This window comes from Mustela nivalis, assembly GCF_964662115.1.
Source record: "Mustela nivalis genome assembly, chromosome: 13".
Classification (NCBI taxonomy): domain Eukaryota; kingdom Metazoa; phylum Chordata; class Mammalia; order Carnivora; family Mustelidae; genus Mustela; species Mustela nivalis.
Window position 1 is genome coordinate 26,506,003 of NC_139032.1, and position 19,559 is coordinate 26,525,561.

The 19,559-nt window shown below is 43.7% G+C and overlaps 1 protein-coding gene across 2 annotated transcripts in view; it reads left to right on the forward strand.

Moving 5' to 3' along the window:
• NTRK2 (neurotrophic receptor tyrosine kinase 2) overlaps positions 1-19,559 on the forward strand; it is a 327,279-nt gene that overhangs the window by 301,573 nt on the left and 6,147 nt on the right. For both annotated transcript variants that reach the window (XM_082695217.1, XM_082695218.1), the window contains one exon: positions 18,785-18,943. In XM_082695217.1, coding sequence (XP_082551343.1) covers positions 18,785-18,943 — 159 coding nt within the window. The remainder of the gene's footprint in view (positions 1-18,784; positions 18,944-19,559) is intronic.

Genomic DNA, 19,559 nt, shown 5'->3' on the forward strand with positions numbered 1-19,559 from the left:
TTGGATCGATTCCAAGACTTTCTGTTCACTTTCATCTATGAAACCAGTTGCATCCAGTTTGTCCTGTCCTCCTAACAGATTCAAAGCTGCTCCATCCGGCATCACAGGCTAGCCTTCTCCCTTCTCATCTTATCTCCAGTTCTTACAAGGTTGGGGTGTGAGAGGAGGGATTGAAGATAAAGGACAACCTCTCTTTACACCTCTGTTGTCAGCCTCTGCTTTATCATCACTGCTTCTCTGATAACACTTCCAGGGGTCAGGTGTCACCCAGGAAGCAGCCAGGGTACAGACCAGAAGTCTCAAACATAGATTCTTCCCATTGTTCCTGCTGACTCCTGAGACACCCACACATCTTTGCCCTCCTTGGTGCTGGGCGAGTAGGTTCTCCTGTGGCCCCTTTCAGCTCTACTGTCTTTCCCCTTTTCCTTTGTCATGCACACAGTGTGCTGCCCAAACAGAGGCCCCAATGCAGAAGGAGGTCTCAGTCCTCCCTTCCTAAGGTGCCTCCAGTCTTGATGAGGAATTCTCTTGGAGTCTTTCCCTTGTGTTCAGGCTAAGGATGGGGAGAGCAGAGAGAAGAGAAAGGAAGGTGACCCCTCTTTAAGAACTTTCCAATGGCCCCTAGGCCAGTGGTCCCACTGCTCTTGCTCACTCCCTTCCCCCATATTCTCCCCCCGTAGACCAAAGACGAGAGGGACCTGGGGTTGTGGTGGTTATTGTAGGGCATGTTCTCTTATTAGAACAAGACTCTAATCCTGCTGTGAGATGTGGTGCTAGGGCACCCAAATCTCCTTTTCCCTCAGCTTAAGGCCCAAGTTTTAAATCAGAGGGACACCTGGAAAAGCTCCCTGGGGATCTTAATATAAGACATCAGAGGTATAGAGAGAAGGGGACGTCATAGCTATCCCCATCTGAGCATTCAAGCAGTTAATGACCTATTGGCCATTAATGTCAAAAAGCAATTATACCTTAGGCCACAATTCACCTTCACCTTTTCTTGACCTGCCCTTGGTGATGAGCAGCCAAGCATTATTTCCCTGGTGACACGGCCTTATCCCTTGAACATGGTGTCAGACCACATCTTAGCCTGTTCCCCTTCAAGGAAATAAACTCCTCCCCCTCCCCACTGCCCAGCTCCCAGTTTTCCTGACCAGGACTTGGGTGATATAAATGCAAAGCAAGCCTGATTGTAATTTCTGAAGACCCCAAGAGGATAACTATCAAAATGAGGCCAGTTCTGATTGGTTGAGTTTTCATTAGTAGAGATCGTTAAGAGTCTGACCCGTGAGGCTCCACAGTTCATGTCTGGTGTGAGGCTCAGATGTGTGGGTGTGCAGGGCTTCCCACATGCTATTAGTTGCCTTTGTCTCTCCACTGTGCTTTACTTTATAAAGATCACTCTGGGTTCCTCTTCTACTGAACCTAATTTTTCCCTCCAGGGGTAACACTTTTCCCGCTTTACAATAATGGTGCAACTTCAGTGATTTAATTTAGAGAAACAATGAAGTGACCATTAAAGTGTTTAGTAAATGGGTAAAAAGCTTTTCACACATTTCTAAAAAAAAATCTAGGTTCCTGTATTCTGGAAGTTTTACCCAGTATGGGCCATAAAGAAGTAGCCCCCTAGACATATACTTTTTTGTTGTTGTTGTTATTTGACCCATGCCAACATTAAATTTCATTCAAATCTAGTTACAGTGAAAGGAAAAGGTAAAATCTGGCCCCTGGAGCAAAGAGGTAGTTCATTCCGTGAATTGCTCCTGTGGGGCAGAAGCAACAACAGGGACAGGCTATGGAGACCGTCGAGTTTGCGGGGACAGGGTTAGGTTGTCTTCAGGTGATGCCCTCAACATGCAGCAGGCCAGGCTAGAATGAGAGGAGTTCAGGTAGGTTCCCAGCTGAGCTGGGACAGCTCTTGGGGGTAGAGCCCAGTGCTCAGAGGAGGCTTTGGTGAAAGCATGCAATGGCGTAAAACTATGAGCAGGGGTGGAAACAAGCAGGGCAGTATATTCAGGGTGTATTTTGCAGTCACAGGTGAAAAAACCTGGTGGTGACTTGAATGCAGAGGACAAAGGGAAATAAGAAATCCATGATGACTCTTAGGTTTTTAGCTTTGAACAAAAATAGTGATGTTTCATGGGGATGGCGGTGCCATTTAGGGGGATTCAGATGATGGGGAGAACAGGGGTCCAAATGTGGGGTGATGAATCTGAGGACATTGAACCCTTGGAGAAGCAGAGGACACAGCAGCATTGGAAAGGGGCAGATCGCTTAAAAGTTCCTGGAGTTGGGAATCACCTGTCTTTCCTTACAGTCTTGAGTTAATTTGCAGTGGCTTCTTTGTTCTGTATAAACCTTGCCCTTCTCTGGAGTGTTCTTGTCTTCATCTCAAAAGACAAATCTGGGCTGGAGAGAATTGTTTTCCCCGAGTCTGCATTTATAGAGTAGATAGTAGTGCTTAAAGAACTTTATATGTTTCATGAAGCTATTTCTGTAAGTGGATTCAAGTAGATATTAACCAGTAAATACAGTATTCTAAATGCCAATGATCTGTACCTAAATAAATATTCTGGTATCAAAAAAAGCATGTAAAATCTGGAGAGAGAGAACTTGGGAGGGAATTTTCAGGAAAAAAATGGTTGTAGGGGTTGATGAAGAGCTAGAGACAGGAAAGGAGATGCACAAAGAATGCTAAGGGGCCATCAATAAGGAGTTCAGGTTTATGAAATCTTTTCTCTTCTCCCCTGGGATACCCCAGGGCATCTTTCTTCCTTAAAGAAAATTCAGGTTGTTTCAGGGGTCAAAGGTGCCTCAGCAGTGATGTGACCATATGGCTGGTGGAATATTGGGGAAATAATCAGGAAAAACAAGGTAATATAGAGGCATGCCCTGCTCATGTATTGACAGAGAAAAACATGCAGGGGCCATCAGTGTCCGTCTTAAGGCTGAATGTCAAGGGGGCTATAACTAAGCATCTTAAAGATTCCAAGCTCTGAAAAACTCAGGAATGCATCTGAGCTACTGAAGAGCATAGAAATAATAGGGCCTCTACTACCTCGTCCTCCTTGCACTGAAAGGAAGGTGTGAAAGACCCACATAGTCCGACCTTACTTCCATTCCTAAATCCAAGTGGTAGTGCAGTTAGGTCCTTGTCGACCTCTCTGGATCAGAGAAGAAGGGATTTCCTCATGAACAGGGCTCAGGGAAAGTGACTAATGATTTCTGTAGGTGGCTTACAAAGCTGGCCATGCCACCAGGTGGGTTAGGGCAAGTGGTGCAAACCTAAAACAAAAGTCAAAGAGAAAGAGGCAAGCTCAGTGGATTTGAAACATCTGTCTTCCATTGCCAGCTCAGACCCTGACTCTGACTATGGTCTTGGGTTCCTATGTCTTAGTTTCCCTGCTCAGTAAAGGTAATGGTAACTAGGTCATAGACTATGTGTTTATCGTAAAATAGTATTAAGTGGCTTGCCTTAAAATACTATCTGGATGTAGCATATTATTTATATATAAAAGTAAAGATATTAATATGGGTACAGATATGGATAACACAGATGCGTGCGCGCACACACACACACATACACACCCAAGACGCCCAGATAAACAGTCCACCTCTTTTCCTATACTCACCTTCTTGCCATAGTCACTCCTAACATACTGGACCCTTTATTTTTTAAGCATTTCAAGGCTTTTCCTACCTCAGGGCCTTTGCACTTCCTGACCCCAATGCCTAGAATGCACTTCTTCCTGATGTTTGCATGTCTTGTTATTCTGGTTCCTGCTTAGTTATCACCTGCTCAGAAGAGTGTTTGATGAACTTTTCTATTTAAATTAGTATGCCTTTCTAGCCTTTGCATCTATTTACTACTTCCTTTTCTCCACAGTATTTATCACCACCTGACTTCATGATGCATAGGCATCTGTTTATGTCCCACTAAAATGAAAGCTTCATGAGAACATGGAACTGGTTCACATCCACATCCCCAGGGTCTAAGACAATGCCCAGAATACTGAAGGTAGCTCAAAAATAATTCTGCGGAGTGAAATAAGTCAAGCAGAGAGAGTCAATTATCAAATGGTTTCACTTATTAGTGGAGCATAACAAATAGCATGGAGGACATGGGAGTTAGAGAGGAGAAGAGAGTTGAGGGAAATTGGAAGGGGAGGTGAACCATGAGAGACTATGGACTCTGAAAAACAACCCGAGGGTTTTGAAGGGGTGGGGAGTGGGAGGTTGGGGTACCAGGTGGTGGGTATTATAGAGGGCACAGATTGCATGGAGCACTGCGTGTGGTGCAAAAATAATGGATACTATTATGCTGAAAATAAATAAAAAGTAAATTAAAAAAATAATAATGATAATGATAATTCTGCTGAGTGAGTGAATGATACCAAGACAAGCAATGATGCTCAATTCAACAGTTAAAAATGTTAATCTAAACTCTGAGCAATGAGGGTTTGAGAATCCAAATAATGTTATAATAGATTGCTTAATATTATCCGCCGTGACGGAAGTGGATAGCCCCTTGAGGGATGGGGGTGTGGCTTTTAGTTGAACTGCAGTTGTTAGTACACTGGTCAGGATCAAGGGTTGTGGAGCTGGGGTGGGAGGTGAGAGGCAGAGGGCAGGTTGTAAGGAGGCAGTGGGAGTGCTGAGGGGAGGTTGGGTTGCTGCAGACGCCCTTTCCTTAATTCCCCTCTGCCACGTTGTTCTCTCCAGCTGGCGAGAGTGAACAGGTATGGTGCCACGCCAAAGCCACTCAAGGACAAGCCTCTCCCACCTTCAAGCAACATTCTTCCCGTGGGAGGCTTCCCTGGGAAAATTCCAGTGGGACCAAGGGGTAGCATCCATAAGTGGGGTTGCTTCAGAGAATGAAGTTGGGGTGGCCAAGAGGGCATCCCAAGGAACAAGCAAAGGGAAGGGAACCTGTGGGACAGGGCACTCATCCCTTCCATTCTCTCTGACTTTCCGCAGCACCCACACCCTCTCCTCTACCAATGGGTCACTTCAGCCCCATTAATCTTCAGCTTCTACAGCTTTTCTTGGTAACTTGTCCCATATGTTTCTTACTCTGTGTACTGCGTATGTCTGTTCCATTCCTTATTTACAGTTTAAATTAGAAACGGGTGTCACTCTCTAAAGCAAATCAGCTACTGTCTATGTTTTCCTTTTCCCCTCTGGATACCCCCCTCAACTTCGAGGGGTCTGTGCTGACAACCCTGAGTGGGGCTGACAGGAAGCTGCCTTTTTGGCCTTAGCCCCTGGTTCTCTTTTCATATTTATCCCATGCTGTAGTGTCTGGCTGCCAGGGCCATTCCCCGAGGCAGCCAGATGCAATCCTCTCATTTGACAAGTATCTCTTGAGCCTCCAAGCACAGAAGAAGGCACCCTTCATGAAACTTGGAGTCTAGAGGCTGAGATTAGATCACAAACACGTAGCCACACAAACAAGCACATCGTTAAAGCAGATCGGTGCTGAGGGGAAAGTAAGTCATGCTACCTGATAGTTTCACTTGCTTTTGATGTCTAAGAATATGGTATTCAAGTCCCAAGGGACAAGTGTAAGTCAGGAAAAACTCAAGGAGCTGTATGTATGAAAGATCTGAGGCGAGAGAGTGCTAGGGATGCTTAAGAAAGAGGGAAGACCAAAGTGGAAGGGTCAGTGTGAGGAAGGGGGGTCAAGCACTGGGAGCAGACGGGGGGAAAGAGACACTGAGACCAACAGGGGTTCTAGCAGTCACTTTAATGTCTTTTCATTTTATCCTAAGGGCAATGGGAAGTCATTAAAGAATTTATAGCAGAAAACGAAACGGTTTGATACGACTAAAACTCTAAGACTATTATCCGGCTAGTGCGCAGACGGTAGATCAGAAGGGAGGTGGGTGGACTAGTTAGCAGGTGGTCGCAGTGGCCCAGGGAGGAGACAGTGGGACCAAGAGCTGGGAGATCAAAATGGGGGTAGAAAGAAGTGGAAGGTCCTTGGGAAGACTTTTTTTTTTTTTTAGATTTATTTATTTATTTAGAGAGAGAGTATGTGTGCCTGAGCAGCGAGGGAAGGGGGCAGAGGGAAAGGGAGAGAGAGAATTTCAAGCAGACTCCACACTGAGCTCGGAGTCCAGTGGGGGGGGTCTTGACCCCAGACCCCGGGATCGTGACCTGAACTGAAATCAAGAATGAGACACTTAACCAACTGAGCCACCCAGGCACCCCTGCAGGACATCTTAGAGTATCCCTCCAGCCCTTGACTGCATACTCTGGGGTTTCCCGTAAGTGAGAAAAGTGAATGCCCTCCGTGGGTATGCCACGGTCTCAGGGACACGCAGTCACAGGCAATCCCTACCTGACGTGCCCTCTTCGCTCCTGCATTGGCTTGGTTTATAGTTCAACACAGCTCACTGAAGTAATGTGTGTGAAGTTCATGGCCATGACTTGCTCAGGGTAAGCCTGCAACAAATGGTAGCTAGATGCTAAACGTCATCCACAAAGCTGAACACAACTCCGCCATCACAGCGTCTTTGGGGCTCTGCCACCAACTTCTTCTGAGGAGCTTCAGGGAGGATCAGCTCATCAGTCCTCTTTGAAAACTCCCCATCTTGCTATTTCTCAGTCATCCTCCTCCTGTGATCCTTTGGACAGGTGACAAGTGCTCAGCCATCTAAATACACACACCCTAGTGGAAGGGAGTGGAAAGCATTGGTAGATTAAGCTGTTGGCCAGACTGCACCAGTATCATGATGCATAACCAGTTGTTCACATTCCCACCATGGCGTCAGTCCTCAACCTGGCATTGTGATTACAGAACAAGCTCCATAGGACAGGGACGCTCCTCCAATGTTGTTTCCCCGCAGTGGACATGGCACTAGCCAAATACAGATTTGTTGAAATATACTCTGAGAAAGGTACAACTAAAATAAGCAAGATTAATGAGGAATTGCATGTGGGTTGGGTGTTACCACTTATACCATGCTTTGTGTCAACAGCCTCACTGAGCCTCCCAGATGTGATGCAGTAAGTAGAGTCATCTCTAGTCCATAAAGGAAAAACTGATGGCTTTATGGGAGGCCATGACTTACCAAAGTCACATGGAGAGTCATACAAGCACCAGAATAGAGCTCTGGGCTTCTGGTGTAGGTTGCCATGTTGGACGACTCCAGGAGGGGGCATTTATGCAGGCCAGAGAGTGAAGGGTGCCCCTCAAGAATGGGCAGTAGTGGGCAGGGCTGTACAGAATCCTCACATAGACTTGTTACATTTGGCTTATAGGTTTTATTCCTATTGCAATGCAAAAGAGAGACTCTAAGGCATAAACTAATTTATGTTCATCTAGTTAGAAAGTGGCTAAGCTAAAACAGGAAACCAGGTCCGTTGACAACCAAACCTGTGTTCATTCTGTTGCTTCGTGAGTCTCCAGTGTGGACTTGCCATCTTGTGTTTCTGCACCAATGCCTCTTAACCAGGAGTCTGGGTAGCCTTTGAACACAGGATGTTGTGTTAAGACCAGAAACCCATGAAGCCACAAAATGAACATGGCCCATATTTCCAAAGCATCAATTTTCATAAATGATTTGGAGACAAATCATTGCTTTTGTATAATTCATCATGGAGTCTAATGCATCAATTACATCAGATGTTAAAGATGAAACATAGAACTTTGAAGAAATTCCACACTTGCCATCAGCACCTTGGGCTGGTGACCCACAGACATGGTCCCAGTTATTCCCCTGCACTCCTGATCATTTACTTCTTTCTGTGTTTTGGGGTACTTTCGGGGAAAGTTTGAGAAGCACCCGGTGACACCACGCTGGTTTTCCATAACACTGAGCTGCCGCTATCATTGGACAGGAAAGAGAGCTCCAGTTCTCATAATATGTGCACTTTCTATGGGTATATTTTGTCCATGGGTATGTCTGGAGAGATGGGAGATCAATGAATTTAAATGTAAGCTAATTAAAGCTAAATGAAAGGCAATGACTTTAACACAAAGTCTTGCAAAGAATAGGTAACTGAGAGTTAATTTTATATATATATATATTTACATATATATGGACAATATAAAAAGTACACACAAAGTACACTCTGTACATACAATATATTTATATATATGTACTATATATATTGTACATATAATATATATATTTATATGTGTGTACAATATATATATTTATATATATTTTAACATAGGTACAATATATATATGTATATATGTACAATATATATATAAAATTAACTCTCGGTTACCTATTCTGTGCAAGGCTTTGTGTTAAAGACATTGCCTTTCATTTAGCTTTAATTGGCTTACATTTAAAACTTGTTGGTACATATATATGTACATATATATATATATATATATATTATTTCTTAGGTCTCATGATCATCATAAGAACCACAAATCTTTTGTAACCAAGGTCACAATCTCTAGGCATTACATGTATCACAGACATTGCAGAAAAGGACCATAATGATGCCCAAGTAGGCATTCAGAGCTCCCCGGAGGAAGCAACTTTCTCATTATCGTTACATTCCCTTGGACATAAGACATCAGTTTCCCTGTCTGCAGCTGGGTGGAAAGAAGACTTTATTCATCTGAAACTGGCTCTGGTGTATTAAGTCTTCATCTCGAGCTAATGGTGGAATGTGCATGCTGGCAGGGTCTTCAGTGTTAACTAACAGGCTGGGGTACATGGGGGGACAGATGGATGGTGTCCACCCAGAAACCTGATCTCTCCATTTACTGGACTTGATGCACCCAGGGCAGCAGTAACCACCGTAATCACTGCTGATGATGGGAGAGCTTGTTCTATTACAGAGAAGCTTTTTGTGTTGTGTTTTCTTACTCTGATGACAAATCACTGATTTCTTCCTTTGTAAAAGCTAGCTGGAATAGCAGATTTTCGGAATTATTTCCGTAGAAACGATTTCATATTGGAATTTCGGTGCCGAACCAACACACTAAAACCACCTTAATGTAGACAATGACACAAGCATACATTGGTCCTGCTTTTTTCTGACTGCCTTTGCTCAGGACATGTCTGTCCCTGGTGGCTTTTCACCATGAAAGGATGCAGTGATTTGGTCTCAAATGTTAAAAGAGTCAGATGGTCTCATGGGTTTACCCGTAATGCTTAGGAGGCCGTAAAAGGCTCAGGAACACTGAACACTTAAAAAATGGCAGCTTGATGAAATGTCTATGATTAGAGTGTACAACACTCCAGCCAGCTTGCTGTATTAGTGCTTTCCAAAGTGTCATCCTCCCCTTGATCCCCTCAGGAAACTTCCCATCCAGGTTGATAAGAGTTAGTGGGATGAGGCTGGGGACAGCAGTCAGAGGCAGGGGGACACGTGCTGCTACTTCTAGTTTCACTCAATGATTAAGATGGAAATCTGTGTTTCTAGATCCGAATGTGATTCTTAAACGTCGGCGCAACTGTAGTTTTATGCTTCACTGAGAGATGACTTAATATGCTTCTGATTACAGCCAGATGTAAAATAAGATGAAACTATAGTCACTGCTGAGACTGGGTTCTTTGTTCTTTGAATTGTATATAGTGCACAAGCAGGAGACAACAGGACCCGTGAGGGATGTTGCTTACGGCAACACAGAGTCCAGGAAGCCCTCTGCCTTTATCTACACATCACTAGGGAGTCCCGAGTCTGCCTGCTCTCCCTTAGCCACCCCACAGGGAACCCCAGGTGGAGGGGATAGAGAAATAGGGTTTGGATTGAGATTGCCCTAAGGTTTGCAATGGAAATGAACTGAATCTTCTGTGGGACAACAGCAGTTTAAACTGTTTGATAAGATTTAGAATTAGTTGGTAATAATCAAGAGTTACCCAGGAGGGAAAGGAACAATGGGGTCAAATCTTCAGTTGGGGACGTGAAGATGCTGACAAAGAACCTCAGAATTGCATTCTGGGCCAGAATTACACAGCTCCTAGTACACAGAGCTATTCTTGCTTCCCCAGAATGTACTGGAGCCAGAAGGGGGAACATTGGCAAGGAGAGTATTATGAACTAAATGTCTGTGTTCCCCCAACCCCCCAAATTCATATGTCGAGGCCCTAGCCCCCAGTGTGAGGATATTTGGAGATGGAGCCTGTAAAGAAGTAATTAAGGTTAAATGAGGTCATGGGATGAGGTCTTGATCCAATAGGATTGGTATTCTTATAAAAAAAAAAAAGACATTGGAGGATCACTTTCTCTCTGCACACATATAAGCTCTGTTTTGAAAGAGAGCTTCCACCAGAAACTGAACTCCCTGGAACCTTGATCTTGGACTTCTAGCCTCCAGAAATGCAAGAAAATAAATGTTGTCTTAGCCACCCAATCTATGGTATTTTGTTATGACACCCCAAGCAGTCTAATGCAGAGAGACTTTCCTAGCTCTGAATCTGACTCCATGTCAGTCTTGAGACAGAATGGGAAGGGTGCCATGAATTTGAGAGCTAGGTCCTGCTATAGACTCTACCATGACTTAGCTGTGTTGCCTTGGGTAGATCACTTTAATTCTGGGCCTAAAGATTCCTCAGCTCTTAAGTTGGGATAAAAGATCATGTCTAAGTAGTCCCACAGGATTACTGGAGAAGGAAGAATCAAATACTTAGAATAATAAGACAACAGCTAGTATTGTTTGCACATTTACTATATACTGAGCACTACTCTAATAAATTGATTGATTGATTGATTTTGAAGTCAGGTTTACTGAGATAAAATATAGTGAAATTCACCTTCTCTAGTGTAAAGTTCTGAGTCTGGGCAAACACAGTCACTTAACTGCCACCATAATGGAGTTGTGGGACATTGCTATCATCCCCCAAAATTCTTTTGTGTCCCCATAAAGTAAGCCCCCTCCAACCAATTCCCATTCCCTGACAAACATGGGTTCTCTAGACTTATAATTTTGTCTTTTCAAGAAAGTCATATAAATGGCATCACACAATGGCACCACAGAGCTTTTCTAATACAAAAATTTAATCTTTAATTGATCAGTTGATTAATTGATTTAATGAATCCATTAAATCAATTAATAATCACAATTAATGGATTCATTAAATCAATTAATAATCACATAATAATTTAAGTGATTAAACAATTGATCATTTCATCTTCATAAATATATTTTGGGGTAGGTGCAATAATGATAAGATGAATAGATATGAAATGATAAGAAAAATCAAAAAAGTATTAGATAAACATGAGGTGTTATTATTGTTATTTTCATCATTTTTATTACTATTTCATGGTAGAATAAAGCAAAATCAATTTTTGGTGGAAATTTTATATTCAATTTACCTTATCTACTAACCTAGAATCCAAGTTTCCAGAGAGAGCAATTTTAGCTATGTCCTTTACCTTCAAAACATGATCAATTGCCTTATTCTGACAGCAGAGATTTAATTGTGGGGAAAAAAAGTATTTGCAAAAATATGGTTACTGTAGAAACAATGTCCACAATAGCCAAACTATGGAAAGAATCTAGATGTCCATCAACAGATGAATGGCTAAGAAGATGTGGTGTGTATATATATACATATTCACACAATGGAATACTATGCAGCCATCAAAAAACCCAAAATCTTGCCATTTGCAACGATGTGGATGGAACTAGAGGGTATTATGCTAAGCGAAATAGGTCAATCAGAGAAAGACAATTATCATATGATTTTTCTGACATGAGGAATTTAAGAGACAGGGTGGGGGGCTGTGGTGAAGTAAGGGGAAAAAAATGAAACAATATGGGACCAGGGAGGGACACAAACCATAAGAGACTCTTAATCTCAGGAAACAAACTGAGGGTTGCTAGGTGGTAGTAGGGGAGGGATAGAGTGGCTGGGTTATGGACACTGGGGAAGGTATGTTCTATGGTGAGTGCAGTGAATTGTGTAAGACTGAGCATTCACAGACTGTACCACTGAAGCAAATAATAACATCATATGTTAAAATATATATATATAGTTAGCAATAGGGCCCAGCACATCCTCTCTTTGACTAATTCAAAAATACTTGGCTTGAAGTTACTACTTCATAATCCCTGACCACACTGTTAATAGAAAAAGATACTGAGAGATTTCAGAGCTATGAATAACAGTGTTTTCCAGCGTAACAATAATCAGTCCCCACTGTAAAGGAGATGATGATCAGGCTGTCACCAGGGCTCCGCTTGACTCAGCCTGATCTGGGTTCATTTTGGGCTTCTAGGCAGAGTAAGAAGGGCTGAATTTCTTCCCATGAAGTATCCCCTGGTTCAGTAGCCACATGCCATGGAAGCATCCCATCACTCTTCTTAATAGAAGGATTATGATCTTCCTGGATGTGGTCATAGAGTGCCCACAGTCTGACCACAATAGTTCCACTTCTCCAATGAGAATATTTTGCATAAACTGTTTCTCTCTCCTTTTTAAAGCTTCATATTACAGATGCAACACATAACAAATAAGTAAATAAGGTCCAGCTATTTCTTAAAATTTACAGCTTTCATGAATTTTTAAGGAACAGGCCAGGAGAAACTGCTGAAGCAAAGCAGTTGGGTAGAGGGTATGACAAGAAGGTCTAGGAGCCTCTTCAATATTTCATGTGCCCCAAAGCCTCTGACAGCTAATCATCTCTTAATGGGACTTGCCCTTTAGCCTTTGTGTTTCTAAGGGAGTAAAATGTTTGGCCTCCAAACAAGTTATCACTCACTCATTGACTAAACACAAGCTAAAAGTGGCCTCCCAGGCATCATTGGTCTTTGCTAGTTGAGTGTAGAAGGTCCCAGATTAGCATTACTCACCTTTAAATCACCAGTGGTTTCAAAGCCACCTAAGTAAGCACTTGCTTCAGATCTGGAGATAGCCTCCCATTGCACCTCTCCCATTATGCCTCTCCTAAACATAGATGGGAAACCAGACATCATGGCAGCCGGAGAATGAGTTGTGGAGGGGTCAGCCATGATCATTAGGGGGAGATGAAAGAATTGAATAAGACAAAATGCAACATGGGATTTTGGAATGGAACTGGACGAGTGAGTGATATTTGAGAGGAAATTCAAGGAAAAGGAGCAGGAATGGACCTGGAAGGGACCACACTGAGCAGAATGGAGGCAATAGGAGAAGTGAAAGGAAGGGAAGGGAGGTGGGGAGGGGTTAGGAAAGATGATGAGGGAACAAGGAGGAGGGTAGATGCATTGTGTGTTCATTGCAGTGGAAGGAGGAGAGCTAAGCTTGTCGCCTCCTCTCTCATCTCCCAGCACACCAGGAAAAGAGATTGTGCCTTCCTCATTAACTTGTACCAGCAATAAATATTCTTTGTATATTTGTAAAAATGAGAAAGAACCTAGCGAGGCTCCTGGTGTGAAGAGTGATTTCAAAGTGGCAAGCACCAAGAGTTCCCTAATCCTAGTTTTCCAATGTGGAAAAATAAAGCAGATTGTTTGTTAGGTCAAGGGGAAATTTTCACAATTTACAACCTTATGACCAAGAGTGTATACCCAAAGAATGCTCCTTTGGTAAGAAATATTGTTGAACTGATTGGATGTGTCCAATTTGACTTAAATATAGTACAGTCATTGATTACTAACACAAGACAATTTTACCCATGGTCTTTTAATATTTTCTTCAGGATTTATTGTCTTAAACACCTTTCACACAGTTATATTTAAAGGATGCTCAGGTATAGGTATTTTAACTAGAGCACAGTGGTTATTTTTGATTAATCTGATCATTCTATACATGTCACCATCAAAATTATGATGTGTCAGGGAAACAAACAGTAAGAGATAACTGAACAGTCCTTTTCTTGATATACTTTAAAAACAAGATCCATTATTTTCCATAATTTCATCTATTTTAGACACTATGGAATTCCTTTTTGACCATAGGCCTCCGATTCGCTTTGCTGACTTAAGCAAGTTGCTATGATAAAAGGCCAAGATGGTCATCAGTCCTCCTGTTTTCACTCTTTAATGCTCTTCTTTAAAAAAAAAAAAAAAGATTTATGTATTTATTTTAGAGAGAGAGAGGGAGGGAAAGAGAGAGAGCAAGTGGGGGGAGGGTCAGAGGGCAAAAATCTCAAGCAGACTCCCCATTGAGCACAAAGTCTCACCCAGGGTTCCATCCCAGGATTCATGAGATCATGACCTGAGCTGAAACCGAGTGTCAGACACTCAACTGACTGAGCCACCCAGGTGCCCCACTTTAACTTTCTTCTTGAGTTTGTCCTTTTTCTCCAGCTTCAGAAGATGTGAGATGCTGATCACAAGATGTAGAAAAATAATCCTCCATCTTATGATTATGACATCATTCTAGACTTCCCCCCAAGATCAAATAGTTTCAGGTCAGTACCATAGACTTCCCCTCTATTGCACAGATGACAAATCAAGAAAGGAATAGTTTCCCCCACACAACTCAGGGAGCTCTCAGACTCCATGTGGACTCCAGAATTTTTGGTTGAATTCTAAAAAGTTATGAATTTCACTAAACAGTTATTTGTCGCACTGAATAAATGAGCCAGTTCCCATCCATTTAATTTAAGATGGTTCTGACATGAATTCAGGGAGTTACTGGAGGTTAGATAGGAGAGTAGTGAACACTGATCTCTTTTTAAGAACATTTGAGAATTCCTCTCCAAATATCAGCACTCATAAGAAGGCTACTCGAAGACATTATATGCTTACCAACCAACCCCCTCATGCCCGCCAGACATGACTGAGACGCAGCCATCTTTCTTGAGGCATGTGATCTGTCAGCAGAAGAAAGAGAAGAAAGGGATGCTTGCCATGTTGCCAGAGCTGTGCTGAGAGGCACCGGACTGTCTTTGGGCAACTCACTGAGCTGCCACAGGACTGAGAGTTCCTTGAAATGGTGCAATTTGAGCTCATCTTCAGGAGTTCGTTGGGGAGTGGGTAGAAAGGAAAAGGGATCAAACTACCAAGAGGCATGAGTAGGATTGACCTGGGCAAAGCACCACATGACGGGCCGTAGAGGCTGAACACAGGGAATACTGAATCTCTGCATTAGAGATCGCAAAAGCCAAACACTCAGAACGACCCGTGAGAACAAGTATAAGACAGCCAGTGGGCAGCCATTATTGTGTGCACTGACATAAGCTCCTTCAACTCTCTGAGATTTGGGTGCATTATTTGCAACGTGAAAGCAAACCAATGTCTACCCTTGAGTGTAACTACGGGGTTCAAGTGGAAATTCTTTGAGTGGAAATTCTTTGGAAAGGTGAATGACTCTGTGCTGGTGGACGATGATGGTGACCAAGTGGTGGCGAGCGATTACAGAACCACAGGGGTTTGTGCTGAAAAGAATCCAGATCTGGTCTAACCTGTCCACATTTTACCAGTAAGCCAGACCTGAAGTGACTCAGCCAAGCTAGTTAATGGCACAGCAGGAACCAGGTCCCCAGGGTCTTGGGTTGAAGAAAATAAAAAATCTCGAGTCCAAATCAACTTCCTGGTGACATGGGTCTCCCATCTGGCTTCAGTTCAGTCTGGTGAGTGTAGCACAGAGCAGGGGCCTGATCCCTGGAGGGCGCCACCCCACCCCACCCGCCCCTTGGCAGGTCTGATGCTCGAAGCAGCCTCTCTGAGTCCCTGTGTCATACTTGGGATGGCATTCCATCTCACAGATATTGAAACCAGGGTGTGAGGGCAAGTTGCCAGGTGGCACATTGCAAAACAAATGCCCCGTTGTGTTTGCGGCTGTGCCGTATGTGGCTTTGTGAAGTCCAAAAGCCATCCAGTCGCTGTGACTGGAATGTGACAGTCATTTGTAACAACGGTGACTCTATTCCCCCCGCCCCCTTGGTCTACTTTTGTGACATGCTCCAAAATCCTGAGAAAGGCCTGCAAAAGAAATGTTCAGAAATGTTCTAAATGGGTTTAGAAAACTTGTGAACCCTGTCTGAACTTTTATTAGGTTCTCCCACAACTCACCCGTTTGACATCAGAACAAGGAAAGCATTATTTATAACAGCGTGTGTGAAATCCCAGAAGGGACTCTTGAAAGAATTAACGTGAAAAATGTGTCCCAGAGAGACTTCAAACATAAAACAAATGATCAGATGGGAAAACATGTAAATCAAAAGTGGGATCTTTTTTTCCTCCTTTAAAGGAATCAGGAGCTTTTTCTCTGGCCATTTCCAACATCGGACAGAGAAACTGGGCGAATCCGGGCTATCATCAGAGCACCTGTCCCTGCAGAGCGAGGCACAGAGGGGAATCGTGTGCACTGGCTCTTCCTAATGTCTCCAGAATGGAGGAGATAAGATAGTAAAGGCTACAGGGAAGGAAAAGACACCTTGAATGCATCAGTGCATTGGAATTTACAAAGCACTTTCCCAAACTTTTGACTGTTTGAGTGTTTACCTCACCATAACCCCGGGAGGTATAAAATGTTACCCATATTTCATAGTTGGAGCAACTAGGACAGCGGTTTACCAACTAGTTGTTGACTAAAAGTCCTGGAGCCCAGCTTCCAACACCACGAACTAAGTGTTGCCCATGGCGTTACCAGTGTGTATGCACAGGAATATGGAAAGCATGGCATCTTGTTAGGTGAGCACATCCCACAGTGGGATTTTAGTCGTCTGATTCTAGATGTATGGAGGTGATTCTCTGTCTCTCTCCCTCTCCCCACAAACACACATGCAAATTAGTTAATTCACTAAGTTAAACAAAATCAAATCTTTTTTTTTCCACCAAACTCTCAAGATACCTTAAGACTCTGTGTATCATGATTGTCACAGAAATGAGGCAACTTACAGGTTATAGGGTTTTTGGTGGCCTGACCTAGAAACCTCTGTGGGGAGCTGGCTCTTAATCTTTTGAGGGCCCAGTATCCAAAAGCCTACCATGTGTTTGTCCATAAGGTCCTAGTTCTCTTTTTATCCCACACAGACCAACTATATATTGATCATAAATCTGAATTCTAATTGAAATATTTCCATAAAGTCAATAAATATGTCTTTTCCACTAAAAACCTGCACAGAGACCTCTCACTCCACGGGATTCTGCACCGTGTAGTTCCCCGCACTCACCACAAGTCTTCTTCTTGGTGCAGGTCTGTGAGTCACCAGCACCTGAAGGGAGCTTTCCTCTTTGGTGTCCTGAGTCCTTGGGAGTGTCTAGAAACATGGGGAACCCCTTGTGTATTGGCACACATTTCCTTTCCCAAAGTTCTGGGCCCATGGGGCTCCAGGGTCATTAGCCGGGCAGTTCCTCAGTGGGGCCAGCAGCACCAACATGGCGTCCTTTCCGGTCCATCGCTGCCTATGCCACACAACTTCTGTTTTGAATATCATCCCTGATGGGAAGTATTGACATCACCTTAGGCATGTCCAGGCAGCTCCATGAAGGAAATCTGTGCCCATGGAAGCCTGTTGGCCCATCACTGCATGGTGAGAAGTGAGTGATGAAACTGAAAGCTGATGGAAGGCCACCCACCTCTACTTAGTGTCAGAGCTGTGAGTGTGTTCAAAGTGAACAGTAAACATATGAGGGCACCTTACCCCGTCCCAGGAATTTGTATCCCTACTTGTCAGATTTAGAGTCCTTGTACAGAGAATGGAGAAAAAACCCAACAGAATGTTCTCCTCCTTCGACACTCAAGATCTCTTTGATGCTAAGAGGGTTGTTGGAAATCACCAAGCATATTAAATAGACCGGACACTCTTAGCTCCTTGGGCTCAGGAGTTAGGGAGCATTTTTCAGGCACTGTTCGTCTCTTTCTTTCCTTTAATGAGACAGAAATGGACACCGACCATTGTAATCGGGCAGAAACTCGATGTGGCATCTGTCTGAGAACACGGGGCTGACCATCGGGTCTCATGCCTGTGTTTCTGTGTGCTCACCTGCTGTCCGGGCATCAGGCAGCATGTTTGAACTGGTAGTGCTGCATTTTCCAGCATGAAAACCAGGACCCACCACCAGTTTGCTCATGGTTTTGACATCAGACAGCCCCAGTGCGCTACAAACTGAAACGTGAAATTCTTAACTTTTCTCCAGGAAGTCAGAAATCCTAAACAAACTGTCCTTATCAAATGAAGTACCCTATGCCTGTGGTAATGCTCTCGCCATCTAATGCCTCAGCTGTGCTGTTTTCACTAAAATGGACTTTCCCCAAACTGTATCTATTTATTTTTGGACATAAGGTCAATGGTAGTTAAGAGGCAAGTCCTAAGCTCGGGGTCTAAAAACTTGACTGCTTAACCATCAGAGCCTCAGTTGCTTCATCTGTGAAATGGGACTAATTGCTTCTACCCTGACCATGGCTGGATTGTGGGAGGGCATTTGAGGCAGCACTGTGCACTCATCCTAAGACCTGAGAGTGGAAGGAAGCTCTGGACTTGCCAAGAAAGTAGAGTCACTTGTTGGGTCATTCTGGACACAGTTTCCTGCTTGTTTCCTGGTCAACATGATCTTGTTAATTAGAAGACTGAGTCACCTTTACACCAGGAATCATGTGTGTGTGCGTGTGTGTGTGTGTGTGTGTGCGTGTGTGTGTGTTATCCAGGATGAACACCTGCCCAACATCGTCTCTGCCCTATCTAGTTACCAGAAAGAGAAAATTGTAAAAAATATTTAAAAAAAAATACTTTGACCGTTTTTCGCCCTGCTTCTCTGTTGCTTTTTTCTTATGAAGAAATTGTGTTTCCCTCATGTTTTATAAATAATTAAAATTAACAAATACAAATAAAGGAAGGACAAAAGTGTCTCCCATTTGTATACTACCTTTCTCCTACCTGATGAGGGGAACTTGGTTTTCGGGAGACTGATGCCTCCTTTCTCCCCCTTCTCCACCAGGTCGGTGGCCACACAATGCTGCCCATTCGCTGGATGCCTCCAGAGAGCATCATGTACAGGAAGTTCACCACAGAAAGTGATGTCTGGAGCCTGGGCGTCGTGTTGTGGGAGATCTTCACGTACGGCAAACAGCCCTGGTACCAGCTGTCCAACAACGAGGTGCGCAGTGGGCTGGGCAAGACCCCTGAGGGCTGAGGTCCAGAGGCCAGAGGTCCACAGACGTGTGGCCTTGTGGGCGGCAGCAGCTCCTACATGGCCTCTCAGGACCTACACGTCATGGGCAAAGTCTAGTCACTCTCTGAGTTTAAAAGTTCTAGAGAAAGAAAAGCAGTGTTTGCTCACACACCTGGGACTCACCGGTGGTGGGAGCACTTTGTGCTGCTCATCTGGTAAATTCGGAGCAGGTGTGGCAACCCTGTGCCTTCAGAGGCCAGCTAGGTTTTTTGGTAGTATTCCAATAAGGTTTTAGGTTTGGTTTTTTGTTGTTGTTTTGTTTTGTTTTGTTTTTTTCACATTTCACTAGAACATTCTTGTGTTTTATTTCCCTATTTCAATTCTTTTGCAACCGTTGTCTCTACTTGAGGCATAGCTTCTGGGTCAGGCACCTCACATCCTCTTCAGGCCCGCGTCTGTTTTCCATCCCAACTCCACTCATTTCCACAGCTCGAGTGAGGTCCCCTTGTCAGTCAACACCCTGACGTGAAAGTTCCAGGCTCCATCATAGGCCAGTAAGACCAAAACACATTGAAATTCCTGAGTGAGGTAGCATCCCACA